At 45.9% G+C, this 21,543-nt stretch overlaps 1 protein-coding gene across 10 annotated transcripts in view; it reads right to left on the bottom strand.

Annotated features, from left to right (window-relative positions):
- AKAP13 (A-kinase anchoring protein 13) overlaps positions 1–21,543 on the bottom strand; it is a 176,368-nt gene that overhangs the window by 76,382 nt on the left and 78,443 nt on the right. For 2 of the 10 annotated variants that reach the window (XM_054169125.1, XM_054169127.1), the window contains exon 1: positions 4,229–4,433. The exons of the other annotated variants lie outside the window; for them this stretch is intronic. In XM_054169125.1, coding sequence (XP_054025100.1) covers positions 4,229–4,309 — 81 coding nt within the window. In that variant the 5' untranslated portion in view covers positions 4,310–4,433. Of the gene's footprint in view, positions 1–4,228; positions 4,434–21,543 lie in introns of those variants that run through there. 10 annotated transcript variants of the gene reach the window in all.

The following is a 21,543-nucleotide window of genomic DNA, read 5'->3' as shown; positions in this document are numbered from 1 at the left end:
CAGCCTCCCTGGGCAGCCTATTCCAGAGTCTCACCATCCTCCTACTGAAGAACTTCTTCCTAAGATCCAGTCTAACTCTACTGTCCTTCAGCTTCAAACCATTCCCCCTTGTCCTGTCTCTAGACACCCTCAGGAAAAGTCCCTCTGAAGCCTTCCTGGAGGATCCCTTCAGCTATTGGAAGGCAGCTCTAAGGTGCCCCTGGAGTCTTCTCTTCTCCAGGGTGAACAACCTCAACTCCCTCAGCCTGTCCTCATAGCAGAGGTGCTTCATCCCTTAGCTCATCTTGTGGCCTCCTCTGGACTCACTCCACCAGCTCTGTGTCCTTCTTATGCTGGGGACACCAGAACTGGAGGCAGTATTTGAGGTGGGGTCTCAGCAGAGCAGAGTCAACGGGCAGAATCCCCTCTCTTGTCCTGCTGGCCACACTCCTCTTGATGCAGCCTAGGACATGATGTTCTTCTGCCTATACTTAAGTTTGACCACTCATGTACAAAGCTGAAATGCAGATAGAAGCAGTGAGCAGCCATTAAACATCTCTAGTTGTGACTGCTCGGCCTCTCATTCCCACAGCAAGCCCATTCCTGGTTTTCCAGCCCTGCAAAGCACAGTCTGTTCATCCAGACATGAATGCTTGTCTAACTGTACATGCATTCGCAAGGTGCCAGCCAGTGTGGTTTCTGTCTTCTGTCCCTAGATAGTTATATTTGTGGTAGCAGGCACAACATAAAAATGAGAGAGGGCTGCCAACTCACACATGGGCACACTGACACTTCCCATTTTTGGGTCTTGGAATAACACAGCACAGACTGCTTTACCCAGAGCGTAGCTGCTCAGAGCTCAGGGAAGTGTTCACACAAGCAGATATCCCACGTGCCCCACATCATCTCCCTCATCTGCAATCCCAGCAGGAAAGATGATGGGTAATGTTTATGCCATTTCTCTACCATCCAGGCTTCCCTGCAGAGTGGCAAACCATGATGCTCAATAGCCAAGTTCATCATGTTTGTATCGCTGCAGCAGCAAAAAGAACCACAGTAAAGATGAAGTCCTACCTCCAAGAGAGGCTAGGAGACTGATTTACTCCTTGCCTCTTCATTTCTCATATGTGAGGAGGAGGAAAAAAAAATCAATGTTAAAGCTAAAAATAATTGTGTGCATCAACTTCCAAAGGTGCTGAGGCTTTTCTTGGGGTTTTTTTGGTAATTTCACAAGCCACTGTTTCAGACATAACCAAACCATGGAAAATTCAAGCCCCACCACACTGTCCCTTCAGAAGGCGTGTGCACTGCAAAATAGCTGGTAGAACCCCAGCTGTTTTGTGACAGTATCTCAGAAGAGCTGCAATCAATGCAAGTTTAAGCCCATCTCTAAACATTTAGCAGCTAAACTCACACAACATCTTCTTTGTTCACAACTTGTTCCAGTTGTCCTGCTCCCCCAGCTGTTTTTCTTTCCTGTGTCACGATCCTTGAGTTCCTTGTCTTAAAATGAAGCAAAGAACATATTCATCTACCACTCAAAGAAAAGGTGGCTTGTATGAGTCAATCTGTTGGCCAGCCCAAAAGCTGATGGTGCTCTGCAGCTTATCTTCTTTAAATTTCATGCAGGCACAAACCCAGTGGGTTGAGAGCAGCTTTGAAGCAAGGGACTTGGGTGCATTGATTGATGAGAAGCTCACCGTGAGCTGGCAGTGCCCTCATGCAGCACAGAAGGCAGCTGAGTGCTGGGCTGCAGCCAGAGGAGTGTGGGCAGCAGGACAAGAGAGGGGATTCTGCCCCTTGACTCTGCTCTGCTGAGACTCCACCTCCAATACTGCCTCCAGTTCTGGTGTCCCCAGCACAAGAAAGACACAAGAGCTGTTGGAGTGAGTCCCGAGGAGGGCCACAGAGATGATTCAAGGGCTGGAATACCTCTGCTATGATTACAGACTGAGGCAGTTGGGGCTGTTCACCCTGGAGAAGAGAAGACTCTGGGGGGACCTCAGAGCTGCCTTCCAATAGCTGAAGGGATCCTCCAGGAAGGCTGCAGAGGGACTTTGCATGAGGGTGTCTAGAGACAGGACAAGGAGGAATGGTTTGAAGCTGAGGGAGAGTAAGTTTAGAATGGATTTCAGCACGAGGGTGGTGCTACTCTGGAACAGACTGCCCAGGAAGGCTGTGGCTGCCTCCTCCCCAGGGGCTGTGCTCAAGCCCAGGCTGGATGAGGCCTTGAGCAGTCAAGACCAGTTGAGTGGTGTCTCTGCCTATGGTAGGGAAGTTGGAGTAGATGATCTCTGAGGTCCATTCCACACTTCTATGGTTCTCTGACAACGTACACCCTTAATGGATTCTATTTGGGTTTGCTTTTATCATAGGGATATTTACTTGCTTTTCAATACACGACACTGAAGAATCTCTGTCCTGTTGACTGGCCAAAATGTGATGACTCAGATTAGGGCATCATTTTATTTAAGTATTTTAATGAAAACCAAACCAAACAAAACCTGCCACCTCCCAGCTCCACCATTAAGGGTCTGATCCAGCTCCCATTAACGTCAAGAGATGATCTCCCACTGACGCACTCTAGCTCTGGCTCAGGTCCCTAGATCATCAAAAGCGAATTCATCTTCTGGTTATGTTATAGAAACCAGCTAAAGCATGAAAGAAGGCTAAAAAATCAAGCTAGAGCTGATGGTAACTACAGCTGTGACTAGCACCCTCCTCTTTGAAACATCTGCAGGCTGTACAGCCTGCGTTGGGAGCAGCACTGCGTGCACACACGCACACATACATGGACACTGAGTCACTTGCAGGAACAGACAGTAAAACCCACACTTTTGAAACTCAATTAGGAAAATACTAGTGGGAACTAACCAGAGCCATATTTTGTTATAAAATCCAAGCTTTGTTGAAGAAGGAAAAAAAAAAACAACACCCTAATTTTAAGGAACTGATGACATCAGTAATGCTGCAGTCAGATAATTATAGTGAATTACATTTCGATGCAGGCATTCAGATGCTCTTCATGAAGACAAAGATTTGTGTTTGTTCTCACAGCAGCTGAAGTTATCAGGGCTACCAGGTCTTATTCCAACAGCTATTAAGCCTTCATTTCACACAAGCAGTGTGTGCACAATTAAGTCTACATGTCTTTAATGACTCATAGGGCGTCTAGAGATTGAACACTGAGGGGATTCCATCCTCAACTAGCATCGCTAACATAAGAGTTCAGAAATACTCAACAGGACTGAGCTGGCAAAGAAAACAAGGTATTTGTGTCACCAAAGTCCAAAGCATAGATTCAAAGAAAGGAAAATAATGTCTACAACAAAGCAAGCTAACAAGGGCCAGGTCTATTTTAGTGCAGATAAAGCAGCAGAAGAAGAATTTGGAAGTAATTTTTCTCTACAGTCTCATCTCGACTCACACAAGGGCACGAAGCATAAAAAAAGGAAGCCATTCAGTCAGGCAGAAATCCATTGCCTCAGCTAAGGAAAGAGAGAAAAAGGGAGAGGGAAAGGAAATGCTCTTCCAGGAGTTCAGTTCTCCAAGCTGGGCTGTGTTTTGCAGTCCCTCTGGCCACTTTCCTATTTCCATCCACTTTGCCAGGAAACTGCTGAAGCTCCAGCAAGCTGTTACAGAGACAGGACATTCCCAGACTGCCATTGTGCCATTTGGTGGAGCACTTGCTAATTTTAGATTAGAGGACGAACACACTGGGGCAATTAGCCAAAAGCCACTCCTGGCTCTAGCTCCAGCCCATCTTCAGACAAAACTCACACCCAAACAATAAGGCTGACAGCAACACCCTTCAAACACAAACAAGAAACCAGAAGCAAAGGAGGACTTGCCAAGCCTCCTCTGGCAGAATACACCTTTTGGGTGGCACACACACTGCAACCCCAAAAGCAACCCCTGGAAATGAAAGCCCTTTGCTGAATGGCACCTCACACACCTTCACCACCTGCAATGGTGAAGGTTTCTAAGCGGGAGGAGAGCATTTAATGGCAGAAGACAGGGAAGGAGCTCTCTGGAAGACTATCTGACTGCATGCATGGGATGCAAGGATGATAATAATTGGCATGAAATGGTTTGGTAGCACTCAAAGCCATCTCCATGCTGATGGGCAAGAGCTCTTCCACCTGTCGCCCCTCACCATCCAGCTTGGGGGACAGGTATAGCGAGGAACAGACAGATCCATAAGAGATGGGGAGAGGAATCAGTAAGTAAATGTAGACAAGCATCCTACCTTTAACAACACAACATCTACAGTCCTGTCCACCTTGGAGATGTCGCACAGGCTGTACCGCCTCTTGTGGCGCTCATACATTTTGTCCAGGCAGGTGGGAGCGGCGGAGCAGAGCCCACCATGAACCCCGGGCTGAGTGCGGCCAGGCAGGCTCCAGACCTCTCACATATGTGCTCAGAGGAGTGCCCGTGCTCAGAGGAGTCTCAGCACAGCACAGCAGCCTCCGAGCCTCTTAACAGGAAAAAGAAAATCCCAGAGCTGCAACCGGCTGATAAAAGTCTTCTCGGGAGAGATTTGCTTAGACAGGCGACGCAGGAACTTACAGCAAACAGAAGAGATTTGCAGAGACCCTTTATACATATAGGATTGGGGTGAGTTTGGGGTGGTTTTTTTTGCTAACAATGGTATCAGCCTTCCTGTTAGAGCAATAATAATTATTAAAAAAAAAAAAAGAAGAAGAAGAAAAAAGCCAAGATAAAAGGTTTTCCAGACCCCCTTGATATCCAAACAAGCACCAGAACGAAAATCCCGCCTGGAGAAAGAACAAAACCAGCCAGATGTGTGCAGCAGGAACCCTGACGCTCCGAGAGGGAAGGCAGAAGGTAGGCTCAGCCACAACGGGTCTAATTCATGGAAAAAAAAAAAAGAGGGGAAAAAAAAGGTGGGGGGAAAAAAAAAAAACCCAAGCAAGGAGCCAGCCGATCACGGTATCCAACGCAAATACTGTCACCAATGGGCTTTTGCTTTCACCTCTTCATCCACTCAGAGAAACAATTCAAAGAGCTACTTTCCTCCTTCTCCAGTCAGTCCACTCTTCACCGGGCAGGAGGGCTTGGGTTTTGCCTTAAGTTTAAGTTTCTAATGACAGCACAGGGCAAAAGGAAAGAAAAATAATCAAATAAAGCCACTCCCCTGCTGATTTGGGCTGGGACGTCACTACTTGCCTTTTTAGTCCTGCACCAGTGTTCTCCCAGCTTTCAAAATTTCTTTGCAGTTGTGGGAGAATGATTCATCTCTTCTGAGAGAGAGAGAGAGAGAGGGGAAAAAAAAAAAGGAAGGCGGGGAGGCAAGGGGGGGAAGCAGCAGCAGCAGCAGCTTTTCTCCACCAGCCTCTTCCACCTCCGGCTGCAGGCAACTTGGTTGTTTGCTGGGTGCAAAAAGAGACTGAGAAGCAGAAGGATGTGTTTTCAGAGAGGCAGAAAGACTCTTCCCTCTCCCCCAGGCCAGATGAATGAAAGAATTTCAGGCTGAGCACTTCCCCAAAAGAGGAATGGAAACTTATGATTTAATCAGTGCACATGAGAAACAAAAACAACAACAAAAGGAAATCAGTCACTTATATTTTCTTGTTCTTTGCAACGGAGCAAAAGATTTCAGCACCTTGTTCTCCAGAAAAATATACATTTCCCTCTATAGAGCTGTTTTTCTTACAAAAAAACCCAAAACCAAACAAAAATAAAACCCCAACAAGCCCAACCTAAAGATCTTTTGCCTGTCTAATGCTGGGCCAGTCAGATTTTCTCCCCTCTCAATAGCCCATTCACATCAGCTGGGCCCTGCATGCACACTGCCACATGGTTTCCTGTTTTCCAACTGCCCCCCTTGCAGCCCCCTCCACTTTCCACCCCACCCTGACCTCTCGAGGGATGAAATCTTTCCATACTTCCCTGGCTTTAGACATTCTCTCATTCACCGATTCAAAAGGGAATGGGGGTGGTTAAAACATAAAAGAAAAAGGGGGGGGGGGAGGGGGGAAGAGAGGAAAAAAAGGGGAAGAGGGTTTCTGTGATTGGGAGTTTGTGGTGAACAGAACTTTCTGCTTTTTTTCCTGGAAAAGATGGAAATGCAGGAACTGTTAATCCCAGGCTGCGAGGCAGGAAGCACAGACATCAGAAGGCATTTATCAAGCCAGTGTTTAATTGCAGATCTCCAAAAGCCATCCTCTGCAGCACTGGGTGAACCTGCTCACCTCCTGCTGCTGGGATTCACTTCCCTCATGGAGCTTAGCTAAGGGTTTGTAGGCCTTTTCATCCAGCCCTGCAGGGTAGCCCTGGTCCCACGGTTGTATGAGGTGCTTTGTAACCACCAGCTCAAGTTCTGGCAAAGGGGACTCAAACCCTGCAGTCTGTCAGAAAGGATAAAAAGTGAGTTTGGGGCATTTGAATGCAAGAGGAGTCTTCTAAAGGCAGTCTGAAGCCATCTGCTGTGAGCAGGCACTGCAGCTCCTCTCCTTCCAGAGCTACCCAGGCTTCTGGCCACCCCAAAACACTGCACCAGCAGCCTGCCTGTGAGTAATGCAGGAACTGACTCCTCTCTGCCTCTTTGCTGCAGCTCTGAAGAAGGGGAGTTTACAGAACCACAAAGTACTATTTTGGGCTCCGCTGGAGGTTGCACAGAAGTGTGATTACCCTCTAGACACAGCGAGCTAAGAGCATCTTCTCCTAAGACTAGAGCACATCTTGGTAGTACAATGACCAGCCACCACTCAAAGGCCCACCTTTGAGCATCATGCCATGAACATCCTCCTGCACTGGAGTGGGCTGGGGATTTGCAGTGGTTGAGCTCCTCCCAGGAAGTGAAACAAGTATGCTCTTACCTACTTAATGCAAGGTATCACGCCCTACTTTCATTAGGGTCCAGTCTCTCTCTCATAACCCAAAGCATCATCTCTGCCACACCACCGGCTGAACTGAGGAGGATCTCCTCTATGAGGCTGTCTTACAGCTACAAATCCACAGCTCAGGATCTCAGCCAGTGACTCTCTTCTTCTCAACGAGTTGGGCTTCTGCTTTCAGTATTAGGACACCCACGAAATGTGGTAGTGCTTTGGGGACTTTCTGGAGCCACCAGCTTTCTCCACAAGTAATGAATCCCAGCAATCATGTGCCTGTCTAGATGAGGAATCAGAAATGGCTGTGACAGCATTCCAGCCCTTCAAACACTACCATAAAAGGCAGGAATTTCCTCAAATCTAAATTTGCAGGACAGGAACCAATAAACAAAGTGTGTGAATTTAGTTCAGGTAGAGGAATCTGCAGCAGCAGTGGCTGTGCTTTAATGATGGTCTAATGTCTCCTCATGGAGCACTCATTGCTTTTTAACTGGTAGAGCAGTTAATTCTGGTTGCAAGTCAGTTTAGTTAGTCACATAGTTACATAGCTGGTATGTAAGGCCAAGATTTACCCAAACAACTGCACAGCTGCGTCCAGGAACTCAAGTCAAAGCACTTCACCTCTGAACTTGCAGCACCCCTCTGGCAACCAGAAGGAGATGTTCAGCTGTGGGGTTGAAGCAATGGGGAGGAGACTGCTACATGAGCATCACTATGAACTCAAACAGTGCATCTTCTACAGAGATGTGAGATAGATCCCACTTGCAGCTGCATCAACATCCAGTCTTTTGTGGCTCATGTTATCTCCCCCTTCCTACAGGTATGAAGAAATGAGGAGCATCTCCTAAAGCAGGTGGGAGAGACTCTGGAGATGTGCAACCTTTGCAGCAGGAAGTTTAAAGAGTGAAGTCTCATTTTTTCTAAGCTGTGCATAAGCATCTTGGTATGGTCAAAAGCCACAAGTAACCCAGCATGTGCTTGCACGTGGCTGGAAAGAACAGAAAGTTCAGGTGCAAGGTGCAGACAAGTGGCAAGAGCTGGCCAGGGAAACTGCCAGGCCAGGTGACTCCCAGGATGTGCCCCAGGACTCAGCACACATCCATGCCCTACCTCTGACTTAAGATGATGACCTACCTTCCTCCACTATTGCATGTCTTTATCTACCAAAGGTAGCCAAAGGAGTACTTTTGGACTCCTCTATACCTTCAGCCACAGAAGGAAATAATAAACACAAACCAACCAACCAACCAAACAGCGCTCCCCCTCTCTTCCTTCTCTTTTGCTTTTAAAATTTAAGCTTCCAAATCCCTAATTTGTTCCAAGAGTTTTTCTGTGGTTATGTTCCTGACTCACAGCCAAGATCAGGAGGCCAGTGACGACTGCAGACACCCAAGGTCCATCTCTTCTTCATTTCCAGACTTTATTGTTGAGGAGCAGAGGGGGGAGAAACCGAAGACAAACAATTCGAAGAGAATGTGCCAGACACACTCCCCTCCTTGGGACAGCATCATCCACTTCCCACATTAGGTGGGGCTTTTGCTGCATTGTTCCAGGCTAGAAATCTTGCCTTGCACACGGCCTTGCACACCCAGAGCCACGGTGAGCAGACACAGAAGACAGGCTCAGCCTGGATGAAGAAGAACAAAGGTTTCCAGTGTCCTTTGTCCATCTATTTAAGGCACTTGAATGCCATTACGCATGTTTACGGAGCACTTGGTGTTTATGCTCACAAACACAATGCATCAGGCAATCAGAAAGTAAAAGATTAAATGCAGGGGAAAAAAACCCCCAAAACCAAACCCCTGCTCCAACAAGCAAATCCTTCTCTTTTGGGGCGAGCTGCTCAAAATGGAGCAGAGAGATGCGAGGAGCAGCAGCCCGGGCCACCGGCTGCTGATGCGACAGTTCTGGGCTCCTGATTGGAACCATCTGGAAGTGCTGAGCTGCTTTGTGCAGACAGGAGTTTGAAACTATCCAATCGTTTCATATCCAAACCAAAGTCCAGCGCTGCGGATTTCAAGGGAAGGAAAAGGGGGGGTGGGAGGGGAGGGAGGGAAAGGCACCATATGATCTGTAACTCGTCCAGCTAAAACTCCTCCTCCTCCACCCGCTAACAGACTCTTAATGACAAGGAAATCATGGCTCTTCTGAGACAGACTGCACTATTGTTATCTGGTTCAAATTACTTCTGCCATCTCGTTACGAAACGCTGAAAATGATGCAATCTGCAGAAACACTCAGGCCTATTAACTTCTTCAGCTAGGGCTCTGATAGGAGCTCACGGAGGAGCAAGATGAAAGGAAGAACTTCTCCCTGCTTTAAGCAAGTCAAACCCCACTCCTGGGCACTAAAGACAGGAGACAATAAATTTGTCAGAGGGTAAGAGAGAAGAATGACTATTTCAGTTGCTCTTTCCTTACAAAAACTCAGCCTTTTTGGAAAGGGGTTTTGAAACTGGAGGATTTTGGCAGTCGGAAGGGTAGACAAAACAACCACCCCCCTCCCCCCCCTTATTTTTTTCTTGCTAAAACTAAATAAGGCAAAGGAAATCTGCACTTTAATACTGCAAAGCCTGTAAGAGGAGCATGTCCAGCTTGGAAGGGAGTGCAGATCCCTAGTGTCTGCCAGGAGGCAGGTCAGCACCCACACCAGAAGAGACCGAGATGGACACTTGAGTGTGGATTTTGAAGAAGACCAGGCAGCTGCACAGACCTCAGGAAAGAGCTCTGGATGGCAGACAACACATTTCTCCTTTTTGCAGGAGCACAGCAAGACTGAGAGGAGCTTTGTGACTGACCCACTTCCACCTTGCACCTTGGTCTAGGCCTTCATCCAGAAGGCCAGCCATGGCATGACCCACCAGCATCTCACTAAGCAGTGTGACTCTCCATGGCATGGATCCAAAAGGCTGACTTTGGATTCCCTACAAGTTAAGGCACAGAAAGAAGGTGAGTCACTGAGAGGGACAAGGACAGTCTCCCATGATGAGACATCCCAGGGATCCCATCTGTGGCAAATGCTGTGCTGCTGTAAAGGGGAAGGTGAACAATGCAGGCAACAAATCTTCACAATCCTGGTCTTAAAACACCTCCTCAGCTTAATCCTTGGAGCAAATTGTCTGAGTTACCAACACAAGTTTTACTCTGCAGCCTGGGCAGTGCAAACTCTCCTAAAAATTTGTTATTTAAATCATTCAGATCTTCATGGGAAGGTCTGGAGAGAGACATTTCCTCACAGAGTAATGCCCTATTTTGGTATGACACAACTGAGCTGAACCGTGTAGCCAAAGAAACCACCGGCCAGCTGCAGCCTGTGTCTGAGCTCAAAGACCCATCTAACACACAGATCCACAGATTGCATCCTGTTGGAAAGGACCCTCAAAGGTCATCTTGTCCAGCACCCCTGCAGTCAGCAGGGACACCTCCAACTAGATCACACTGCCCAGGGCCACATCGAGTCTGATCTTGAATGTCTCCAGGGATGGGGCCTCAACCACATCCCTGGGCAGCCTGTACACAGCTGAAAGACTATGAAGGAGGCATCAGAAGGCTTGGGAAAGCTGTCTGGATATGTGAAGCATGTCTTTTGAGAAAATACAAACCCACCTTGAGAAACCTTCAGCCATTTCCCGACCTTCCCTTTTGTACTATTTCTCAGAAACTCGCTGTGCATTTGTCAGGAATTTCAATTGTCCAAACCACCTTCGGAGAAGCGCTAAGGCTCTGGTCTGCCATGGAGCATGCCTGAACATCCTTCCAGAGGAAGTCAACTGCCCATCCTACTGCTCCCCAATGGTTACAGGAGAAACACATCCCACGCAAAAAGATTAGCAACCCCTCAGCTGACTTGACATCAGTTTGCAACATCCCCTTCTGCCTCTACCAAAAATAACCGCAGATCGCGGTGGCTGGCTGGCTGAAGTGCTGTGGGATCTTGGACCACACCACAGATTTATTTAGCTTGTTATGGGAGTTGAGAGAAAAACTTCTGGCTGTCAGACACTGGACTTGTTGTTTTGCCTTGTGAATTCCAGCATCCTGAAAACAGGGAGTGGATAAAGCTAGAATAATCCCCAAAAGAGGCTGTCGAGGAGCACCTGCAGAAGCAAATCTCTCTCCCAGACGCACCCTGTGCTGCGTGTTCCCTCTGTCCTCTGGGATGCTGGCTGCTCCTCCCCTCAGCAACTTCCCACCAGGGCACAGGGTCTAATCACCTTCACATTGGGTAAAGCACAACAATAATGGGGGTTTCATAAAGACCAACACAATTTTCAACCAAGACACCGGGGCAGGAGATACTGCTTTGGCTTCAGAGCTGGCTCAGCCCAGCCTGAAGCTGCTGCCAAAGGGGATTACCAGAAACATCCACTTCTTTCACTGACCCAGCACTAAAGCTGCTCACATTAGCTTGGCTTCGATTTCCCTCTATTGATCTATTTATTTCTGTTGCTGGCAATGAACATGCAAATTTTACACGCACACAAGGAGCAATAATCTTGGCTAATTACGGTGGGTGATTCAAGCCTCCAGCTCTAAAAGCAGGAGTAAAATTTCTGGGATCTGGAAAGATAATGACACAAAGGTATTTAAAGCAGTGACACAGAAGTATTTAAAGCAGTGACTTATATTTATGGAGAGTCTTCAAATCCCTGTAAATGTTCTACAAGCCACTTGATACTGGTTTCCACAACATCCACCACATATTTGAAGGCCTCATCGATCCACATTAACAGCCAAACAAGCAATGTCTAGCAACTCATCCTACAGAGGCTGCTTGCATTTATCTCAAATGCATGAAAAGGGGGATGTTTCATTACCTCTAAAGTTCACAAATGCAAAGCTTGAAGGATTTTTTCATTTTTCTACCATGCATAACTTAAGCAGATTCTCCCATTGCTAAGATAGGTATGGGATATAAGAATGCATGGATTTACACAAATAAAGCCCATGCTGGTTCCATCATCCAACAATAACAAATTCCAGAGAGAGTAAAGCCTTCCACAGTTCAAGGTATGAGGTTAAAAATGAGGATGAGTTTTTGGGCAGGAAAATAGACCACCTCTCATTTGCAGAGTGCAGGCAACATCACACTGTATTCTGAACCAGCAGCGTGATACCTGTTGCTGTAAGCATGGCACAGCAGCAGGCATGCATGGCCTGACTTGCTCTGGGGTGCCTTGCCATGAAGTGAGACTGGTGCCACAAAACAGCTGGTGAATGCTTTTATCTAAAGAACTTCTGGAACTGGCTAACTCCAGAGACAGGAGAACAGATGACATAGATGAATGGGTGGATAAAGCCCAACAAGAATGACGTATGGTATCGGTGAGGAAAATTAATAGACAATATAAAAATGACACATCTTGAACTGAGGAAATTATTCAACTTTTACCATTCTTTCATGCCTCCAGATTAAGGCACTGTAATCTAACTGAAAAACAGAGAAGGGTCATTCAAATGAATAAATCATGCCAGAAAATGATTCAGCTTCCCTTTTTTTCCCTCCCCCCCTTTCCTTTTCTTTCCCCTCCCCTTTTAACTGAAGTTCCTAGGACTCAGCCCTTGGGAAGTCCACACGACCCAGTGTATTGTCCTGGCCAGGCACTCCATCAAAAGGGAAAAAGTTATCTCCTCTTTTATCTTGTAACTTGAAAATCTGGGAGGGGAAGTGATGGGAATGCAAAGCACCACACAAATGCACCCATCATATTTCCAGGTCAGTTTTGGGCTTGGCTGCCAATGAAGGCAGGGGATTGAAGACACTGTGGTATTTGTTTTGCCCTTCCAGTGTTTTTTGTTTGCTTTGTGTGGAGGAGGATCTCAAACCCAACTGGTAACCGAGATGCTGTGACTGTGGCCAAGCCCCACTCTACCCAGCAATAACAGACACTCCAGCTCACCCTCCTACCTACACTCACATCCAACCAATATTTTTATGCCCTCTCTACATGCATTTGGAAACTTGAAATAAAATCCAATGCAAACTTTGAGAGGAGGCATTTGGATTCCAGCTCCTGCCTGGGAGGTCTGCTGGAGGACCACATGAGTATTCATTTGCTCACTGTTTGATCCGTTTCCTTGGTAGTCCTCTGTAAAGAATATTAAACAAATGTCTTTACAGCCCAAGAGCCCAGCAAAGAATGTTGACCCTGCAGAAAAACCTGTTTCAACAATTTTCACCCCACTTTTACCCCTCTGTTCTACCTAAGGATTCATGGAGTTCACCAAGCCATCATAAAGGACTGTTGCATCAACACATGCCAACTGCATTCTCCTCTTTAGACCAACTGTAGAAAACATTCCTAAAGGAACTTCAGGGCATAAACCCTGTGCAAAATTACACCTAGATATGTGGAAGCATTGGCATTAGTGAGGAATTTTCTCAACTGTTGACACTGCTCCAGAAAAATAATCAAATACTGATTTCCAAGGTTATAAAAGAGGTGCTGCAACTCCTCTACCAGCTTTTCAAATAGCCCTTTACAGTAACACTTGTTGTTGCAGAGATAATTCCAAAACAGAATAATAGATGCAAATCCTGCTCCTGTTTCTCTCCACTCAGATCAAAGTTCCCTGCAAACACAGGGAATTTTGGGTAAATACAGATGGTTTAGGGTAACTTTAGTTACTGGAGTTTTGTGCTCCCTTCTCTCATGCCCCACCTGCCACAGCTGCTGTGCTTCCCATTCATTTTAACAGCTTTCACCAAAAGATAAATAAACAATCTTAAGCCAACAGACAGTGATAACTGGGGCCAAAAAAATGTCCAGACCCAGCATTTATTATATCTGAGAGCCTTGCAATATCCCTGAGTGAGCCTACCAAGTTGGGCTATCCCAGGAGCTGCAAAGGTCTCCATGTTGCAGATAAGGAAAATAGAGCATCTGAAATTTCTTGCCAGTGACGACAAGGAAAGGGTTGGTTTTGTTTGCTTAGGAAGAAAGGGGAAAATGTTCTGCAGCTCTGTCTCTCAAAGCTAAAATCCAAAACGTTTGCAAAACTCAGAAGCCAGAAAGCTTGCAGATAATCAGCAGAACCGATGCCAGCTCAATCAAAGCAAACCAGTAACAGCAACTGGGAGGAAGACAGAGTACACAGCAGCAGTCAAAGAAATATTAAACCCCAATATATCCTTTATGCTATGCAATGGTTAAATAATTCAACCAGAAACCCCTTCTAGACCACTTCAGAACTGCTGGCTGCTCAGCTAGTCATTTTGGCTATTACATAGCATTAATCTCCGCTGTTTCTGCAGTTAGCCTTTCAGAGAGGAGGAAGAAAAAAACAACAAAAAAGGCAACTTCAAAACATGCAAAAATTAATGAAAGCCATATGTGGGATACTGTCATTATTCCATGTTTATAAGAGGATCAGGTTTTGTTAAATGAGCTTATTTAATGCAGACGCATAAGAAAAAATACCCAGCAAAAGATCTGAAAGCTATTGAAAGGGAAATATTTTCTTTGTTAACCCAAGCAGCCAGCAACAAGCGAAAAGAAGGACACAATTTAAGCTAAAAGCCACTATATATTTCGGTGCAACTTTGTTTACAGCTTCACTGACAGCTTATAAAGTTCTCCTAAGCAGAGAAATCTCTCCTAGACGTATTTTACCCTTTTGACCCTTTTCATCCCCGTACTGTATTTAAGCTGGGACAACCTAAAAATCAATGGCTTATGGAAACATCTGTTGGTACAGGCAGATGATTTAGACTTTTTTCAACAGCTGTTGTTATTTTATGCCTTTTTTTTTTTTTTTTTGGCTAGGTCAGTCGGTAAGACTGGAAGAAAATATTAGCTGGGCTCCTTTCCTGACTTTAGTCTCACTTGAACGGCTGCAGTCAGGGCCCTGTTTCCTGCCCTGTCCTGGGAGTCTGGGAGGGACAGGGGGAAGTCCCCCATGCCTGGTCTTGCTCACCAGCCTCAGACAAAAAATAATGGAAACACAGCCCCTAAATGGGCACTTATCTCATTAATTCACCTAAATACTGGCTAAGAATATGCCCTGTTGCAGCTGCTTTCTGCCCTGCACAAGGGAGCTAAGGCCGCTGCCCGCGGCACGCTCTGCACTACCCAGCTCCCTGGCTCCCCTTCTCAGTTCCAACAGTGCTCCACAATAAACTCCAGGTTTGTCTCAGCTCCCCTCCTGCTATTTCATTGCTGGGATGCAGACATCTGCCAACATCCTCCAGGAAAGATAACACACAATATATTTTAAAAGCCAACCTGCCAAAAGGCTCTCGATGCTCTGACAGCCCTGCTTACCAGCAGGGAACATTCACTGCTCTCAATAAGACATGCATAAAAACAGAATGTACTTTTCCTTGGGAGACTAATGCTTACCTTAAAAAAATAATAATAAAAAAAAAAAAGGCAACAAAACCATCTTATTTTTCACCATTTAATTTGGGTTCTACTTGAAACAGTATGTTTCTATATAAATTGTTTTCCTGAAAGTGAAGAAAACAACTTAGAAAGCTTCTAAAGTGCTCTAACTATGTATTTCCTTTTTTTCCAGTGTACATTCAAACTACTGAGAAACAGAGGAAGCAAATACTCCAAGAATATATTTTTTCCATGCTTTTTTGAAGCAGAGAGGACCTGCTTCATCTTACTTTCCAAACTTCTCAGCCCCCTGCCATGGACTCCTGGCGTCACCATCAGTATTTTGAGTGAATTGTGACAACCCTTGCCCAGTGTGGCAAGGACAGTGGCAAGAAAAGCCAGTTCAAACAGCAACCATTTATCTAGAGGAGGGAGAGTCCCAGGTTTGCAAGCAGAGGAGATATTTCAGCATTAAAGAATTCTAGGAGCTACTCCAAGACAGAAATTTTTGTTGTCTGGTGCACTGTAAGGATTTTAAGCCCAGAAAGAAGTTATTTATTTAGTCTATATACTCAGATTTATAACAAAGGCAGAGGATCTGTCTATACTCCTCTGGGTGCTTTTTGCATCATTTGAAACACATGAAGTAAGCCTCAGCTTCCTCAAAGACAGAAAAGTAATAAACAAGTCTTGACAAGTAAAAATCAAACTCTCTTCCCCAAACATCCAGCTATGAACAAAAGAGCTTTTAGAGCTTTCTCTCCACATCTCCTCAAAATTCCATTAAAACCAGAATTTGCAAAATGCTCTAAAACTCATTTCAAGGAGCAAAGGGTTCTCTGGCTCCCCTTCCCCTTTTAACACAACAAGACCCCAGCCTTTACAGTCAGTGCCTCCCTTAGGTCATCTGCAGGTGGAAATACTTGAAAATAGTGTAAGCAGTCCTCTTTGTCTTTTAAAAGGCTGCAAGCAGTACATTACCACTGGTGGGTTTGCCCCTTACATGCAGGCATTTGAAGGTAAGACTGGCTCATCTCCTCCTGGGCAAAGGGTAAGTATGCAACTCCTCACCTTGTTGTGGTCAGTGAGTTAAAAACAGTGGAACAAACACCAGGAAATACTTATCTCATCTCTAACAGTCTATCCCCTGCCCATGCCTTTGCGATTTGCAGTGCAGTAGTTTGGAGGGGTGGAAGAGATCTCTACATTCCCAAGTAGGAGATCTCAGATTGAAATCAAGTGTTTCAGAGCACTGCACCCCCAGCCTTTGAAAATGTGGATTTTGGAAACACTCTGCCTCTCAATCACTTTTAGGCATTCAGTGAGTCCAGTTGTGTTAAGAAACTAAGCAAAGGTTCAGTGTCAAGTAAGTGAGGATTATGATCTCCTTGTGATTTATGGAGGTAAATACAGTCTTAGACAGCAGAAAAACAAGTCACTTGATGCTAAGCAGACTCAGTACCAGGGCTCAGACTAATGAGTTAGTGAGGGTGAGGCTTCACGTTCCTGCTTCTTATCTCACCAGCTGGAAAGACAACATATCAGAAGGGAGAACACAGCCACCTGGTAAAAGATGGGCAGACCCAGCACCATGGTACCTGCAAATACAGTGTTGGTGTCTGAGTAGAGCAGAAGGAAATGCTTGAGGACAGGGAGGCACAAAAGTGTTGGGTGATGGTAGCAGGGTACACACCAAGGCAAAGACTTCAGGGTGCAGTAATGTCTAACTAGGCTGAGGAAATCATAAGCCAAGCATCAGCCCTTCTGCAGATCTGCATGGAGAGCAGCGTAACTTGGGTTAACCACGAGCTAGCAACAAATCCTCTGCTTCAAACCACACAAGCAGAAGAGAAAGCAAATGAGATAGCTCAGAAATATTGGCTCTATCTTTTGGATTAGTCTCTTGGGCACAGCTACCGCCTTCATTTTCCCTGAGTACATCGCTGGCACTCAGATGATAAACACAGTAAGAAAGAAGGGAGGGAGCAGCCTATTTCACCACTACTTAAGGGAAAATCAGAAAGTTAGCTACATCAAATAGATGCTTATTTTAGGCATACATGTCATGCAGAAGTGAAGCAGAAAAAAGGTGGAAGGAGAAGAACCTTGTTAGCTGTGCAAAAGAAAGCCTGGTTTAGAACTTGCTTCCATCTGCTAACTCTTACACAGCTGATCAAGTACATTTCATTAAACCATTGCAAAACTGTCACATTCTTGTCACAGCCTCCATGCTGGGGGTATTCCAAAGCAGAAGTCCAAAACACAGACCACAGAAGTAAAAACAACCAACTGGTGATGGAAGTAGGCAAGTTGCAGTGAGAAATAACTCTTATCCCTTATGCCTATGTACTCTGGGGTCCCCCCAAAAAGTCACTGCTGTCCCTGCTTTTTGCGCTTGTGGAAGCATCACCTCTTCTTCTATCTAACTGATGACTAATACAAGACTTCCACTCAAATTCAGAAGCTCCCTTTCCTTGAAAGGTTTGATGAATTTGCTGCTGTGACAGCAAGGACAGCTATGGCTGACCACAGCCAAGCACACCACCCTGTCCTGGGGGTTTGCAACTCTGACTTGCAGCTGCCTCTGCGCTGCCAAACCTCCTCCCTTCCACACCAGTCAAGTGCTTTTATTTATCATATGCTTGGACACCAAATCACTCAGTCCTTCTGTACAGAATAAGATATTTTAAACACCCACAGCAACACTGTCCTGCTTTTACAGTCCCAAGTTTAAAGCTCTCTCCACCACCAAACTGCCCCATACGACTGTATGGGTCCAGAGGAAGGCCATGAGAATGATCAGAGCACTGGAACACCTCTGCTATAAGGACAGGCTGAGGAAGTTGGGGTTGTTCAGCTTGGAGAAGAGAAGGCTGCAGGGAGACCTAATAGAAGCCTGCCAGGACCTGAAAGGGGCTACAAGAAAGCTGCAGTAGGACTGTTTGCGAAGGCCTGCAGTGACAGGATGAGCAGTGATGGTTTGAAATGAGAGGAGGAAATGGATGTTAGGAACAAGTTCTGCACCATGAGGGTGGTGTAACACTGCAACAGGTTACCCAGGGAGATTGTTGATGTCCCATCCCCGGAGATATCCAAGGTCAGGCTTGAAAAGGCTCTGAGCAACCTGATCTAGTGAGGGATGTCCCTGTTCACTGCAGGGGGGTTGGACTAGATGAACTTTGGAGGTCCCTTCCAACCCACACCATTCTATGATTGTACTGCTCTGCCCAGTACAGCATAGGCAGCAGGAAAGATGTCCTTGACAAAGCCACAGAGCAGTCACTCTGCTCACCATGAGCAAGGATGCTGCATGGAAACACAAACATTTAGTTATCATGTAGGCTCTTATCTCGTCTCATGTTTTAACAACAGGTTGATCCCAGAGACATTCCGCAACACAGTTGAGTCACTCTGGGCCACACCAGGATGTGAACCTGACACTGAGCAGGAACAGCAGAGATGGTGGAGGAAAACAGCTGGAGATTTCCACCTTGATGTGAAAATGGCAGAAGGGAAGACAGACCCCCTAAAAATGGGGAGAGGGGGAAGGAAGGCTGAGAATGATAACAGAAAGGGGAATCTGTGCAAGTACCATGAGGCTGAAGGCATTTTGAGTCCATGTTTCCATGGAAAGAGTTTTAACAGTGCTGGGTAAAAGGCCAAATGCATTTTCATAACAATTCATACTGCACAAATGGAAACACTTGAGAGATGTGCTCCCTCTAGCCTGCAATCTAGCTCTGCATACAACTCACTCTCCTTTGTGCTTTACTTTTTCCTTCTTACTTACACTGTTCTTCTCATCTTTTGCTGAAAGATGAAGTCAGAAATGCTACACTGCAGAGCTTGTTATTCTTCATCAGTGGCCAGGAGTCCTGCTTGTCTCTCAGATAGCTATCTCTATCTGAAGAGTCTGATTGCACTGCTAGGTTTCACCTTCTAATGTAGATTACAGAGACAGGAAGATTAAGAACACATCTTAAATCACACAGTCACCAGGTCCATACAAACTTCCAGTGCAGCACAGGTCAGGCAATGTTATCCCACTGCAGTCCTAGTCCTGGTTTGGTAGTTTGGTTAGGGCTGCAGCATATCACTCACAGGATGTCCAGTCCTGATGGAAATGCTGGAAGCAATGGAGAGCTCACCCCTTCTCATGGTAACTTATTCAAACATGTTTCCTCTGTGTAGGATTATTGTCCACAGCTCCCCCGATGGCAGACACTGTTCTGAACCCAGAACAAAAGCTTTGCCCAGGTCTCATCTCTCTTTTGAACCTGGCCCATTTGCAACACAACCTCCTTTGGGCTGACGCAGTGAAGGAGGTGCTCATCAGTGGCTGTTGCTGCTGTTCTGCTCAAGCTGTGACCCAGTGGCACCCAGGGGCTCTCTCCTTCCATTTATGACTTCTCACTGTAGTGCTCTTTTCAGGAGACTTTCTGGATTTGGCACAAAGTCCCAAAAAGTCTTCTTAAGTCCTGAAAAACTATACTTAAGAAAACCTGCCCCACAGGACAGCAGTTAGTGTAGGACAGCAAGAGAAATGAAGCACCAGGCCATAACTTCTCATGAAGCCCCAGATCAGGTGTATGTTAATACAATAAAACCCCTGCTTCTCTGTATCTAGGAGGCTTCCCTCTAAGGCAGTGCAGCTACTGATGAACTGCAAAAATCCTCTCTACAGAAAAACATAAATGCTGACTTCTCTGCATTGTGGAGTGCCAACTTTGTCTTCCAAAACATCAGAACAGATAGGTTCCACCAGTGGGATGTGATACACCCATGTGTCATACTACAGTTTCCACTGGTCTCCCATGTTATCACCTTAATTTCCTCTCTATTTGGAGCTGGAATTCAGTGTGCAGTAACCATGTCTACCACACAACAGTTACACCACAAAACTTAAAGGGGTTGCAAACACAAATAAAAGAATCCATGTGATACAGGAGATGGAACCATTCAGAAACAGTATTTTCCTTCTCAAGGTACAACACCCAATGCCAGAATCCCTTTGCTACAGTAACAGCCTTATCCATCCATTAATTTAGGGATCCCTATTTTCATGACTACATTAAAAACCATTGGAAAAGACCTCCCAAACCAGGATTTTCTGTACTGCAAATCCTTTTGCTCTGTGTTTTACCAACTGGTGAAATCATAGTGCCATGATCCTAAAGAGGCTCTCAGAAACCTCCTTTTTTTTACACTGATGTTAAATAATTTGTATGACTGAATCCCTTTGTCTGAAGCATGCCAAAAGCAAACATTGCAGAAGATTTGCAATTATTACAGAGTTGTCTTTAATCTGCATCCATCTCCAGACCATGGCAGGAATATATACACAGCTCTGCCTTTGAGGCAACAGCATTTGCAGATGGTAAATAAAACTGCATCTAGCTCTTGATGCTTTTAACAATGAGTATGAATGAGCTGAGGGATAAACTTCCTCTGCAGCTGATAGTGGCAGGATGGAAGAGCCAGATCTTTTATAAAAGGAAATTAAGAAATGATGAAAAAACAATCTATCAGGTTTATCAGGGCTAGAGGCAGCAACCTTTGCCTCTGGAAAACATTGTTGTGGCTGAAGGGAAAGGTGTGTGGCAGAAGTAACTCGCCATCTCTAGAGACCAGCAAAGGCAAGCATAAGCACCGTGGCCAAGCAAGCTGCAGGGGTGGCATAGGGCCCTTCCTCTGCCCCATCCTGCCACAGGCTCACACTGAGCCAAACCTGGGAGCAGCATCTTTGTGCTGCTGGGGATTTGGCTCCGTGTCCACGTTCCTGCCTCTCTCCTAACATCCGTGAATCCTGTGAGTGAGCTTTGGAGATGACTGTCTCAAGCTGAGGATTAGCAGCGCTCAGGAGCAAAAGGCATCCCAACTGCAGCACTTGGAGAAACCCAGTGCAGGACAAAAAAAGCCCTGCCACAGCAGTTGTAGAACTGCCTTCCTGCTACAGACTGCAAAGCATGAGTAAGAGTGAAAGCCAAGCAACAACTTCAGTCTGGTTGGAATTCCTCTTTCCCCAGCTTTTACTCCAACTCCTTGCAGCATGGACCATGGACTCCACAGCTTACCCAGGGGTGATCTGTTCTGCACAGCCATGAATTTGCTCTGAGGTTGACTGCCTGACACAATTTCCTCTTCCATCCTCTGCTTTGAGTATCTGGGGCAGACACAGGATGCTGGTGGGTGTGAGAAAGGGCTCACAGATGACTGGCCCAAACCCCTGACCCAATGGGTATGTGCGTGTCACCCTTTAGCATTAATGCCAGGCTTAGGGCAGGCTGGTTTTGGCTGGGTTTTTACGTGTTTATGCTGGTTACAGGACAACATTCACAACCAGAGAGTTACACAAGGGATTTAAAGAGGCAGGGTGAGGAC

The sequence above is a fragment of the Dryobates pubescens genome, chromosome 17 (assembly GCF_014839835.1).
Source record: "Dryobates pubescens isolate bDryPub1 chromosome 17, bDryPub1.pri, whole genome shotgun sequence".
Lineage (NCBI taxonomy): Eukaryota > Metazoa > Chordata > Aves > Piciformes > Picidae > Dryobates > Dryobates pubescens.
Note: the sequence above shows the minus strand (reverse complement) of the source record. Positions and strands in the feature narration are given on the sequence as shown.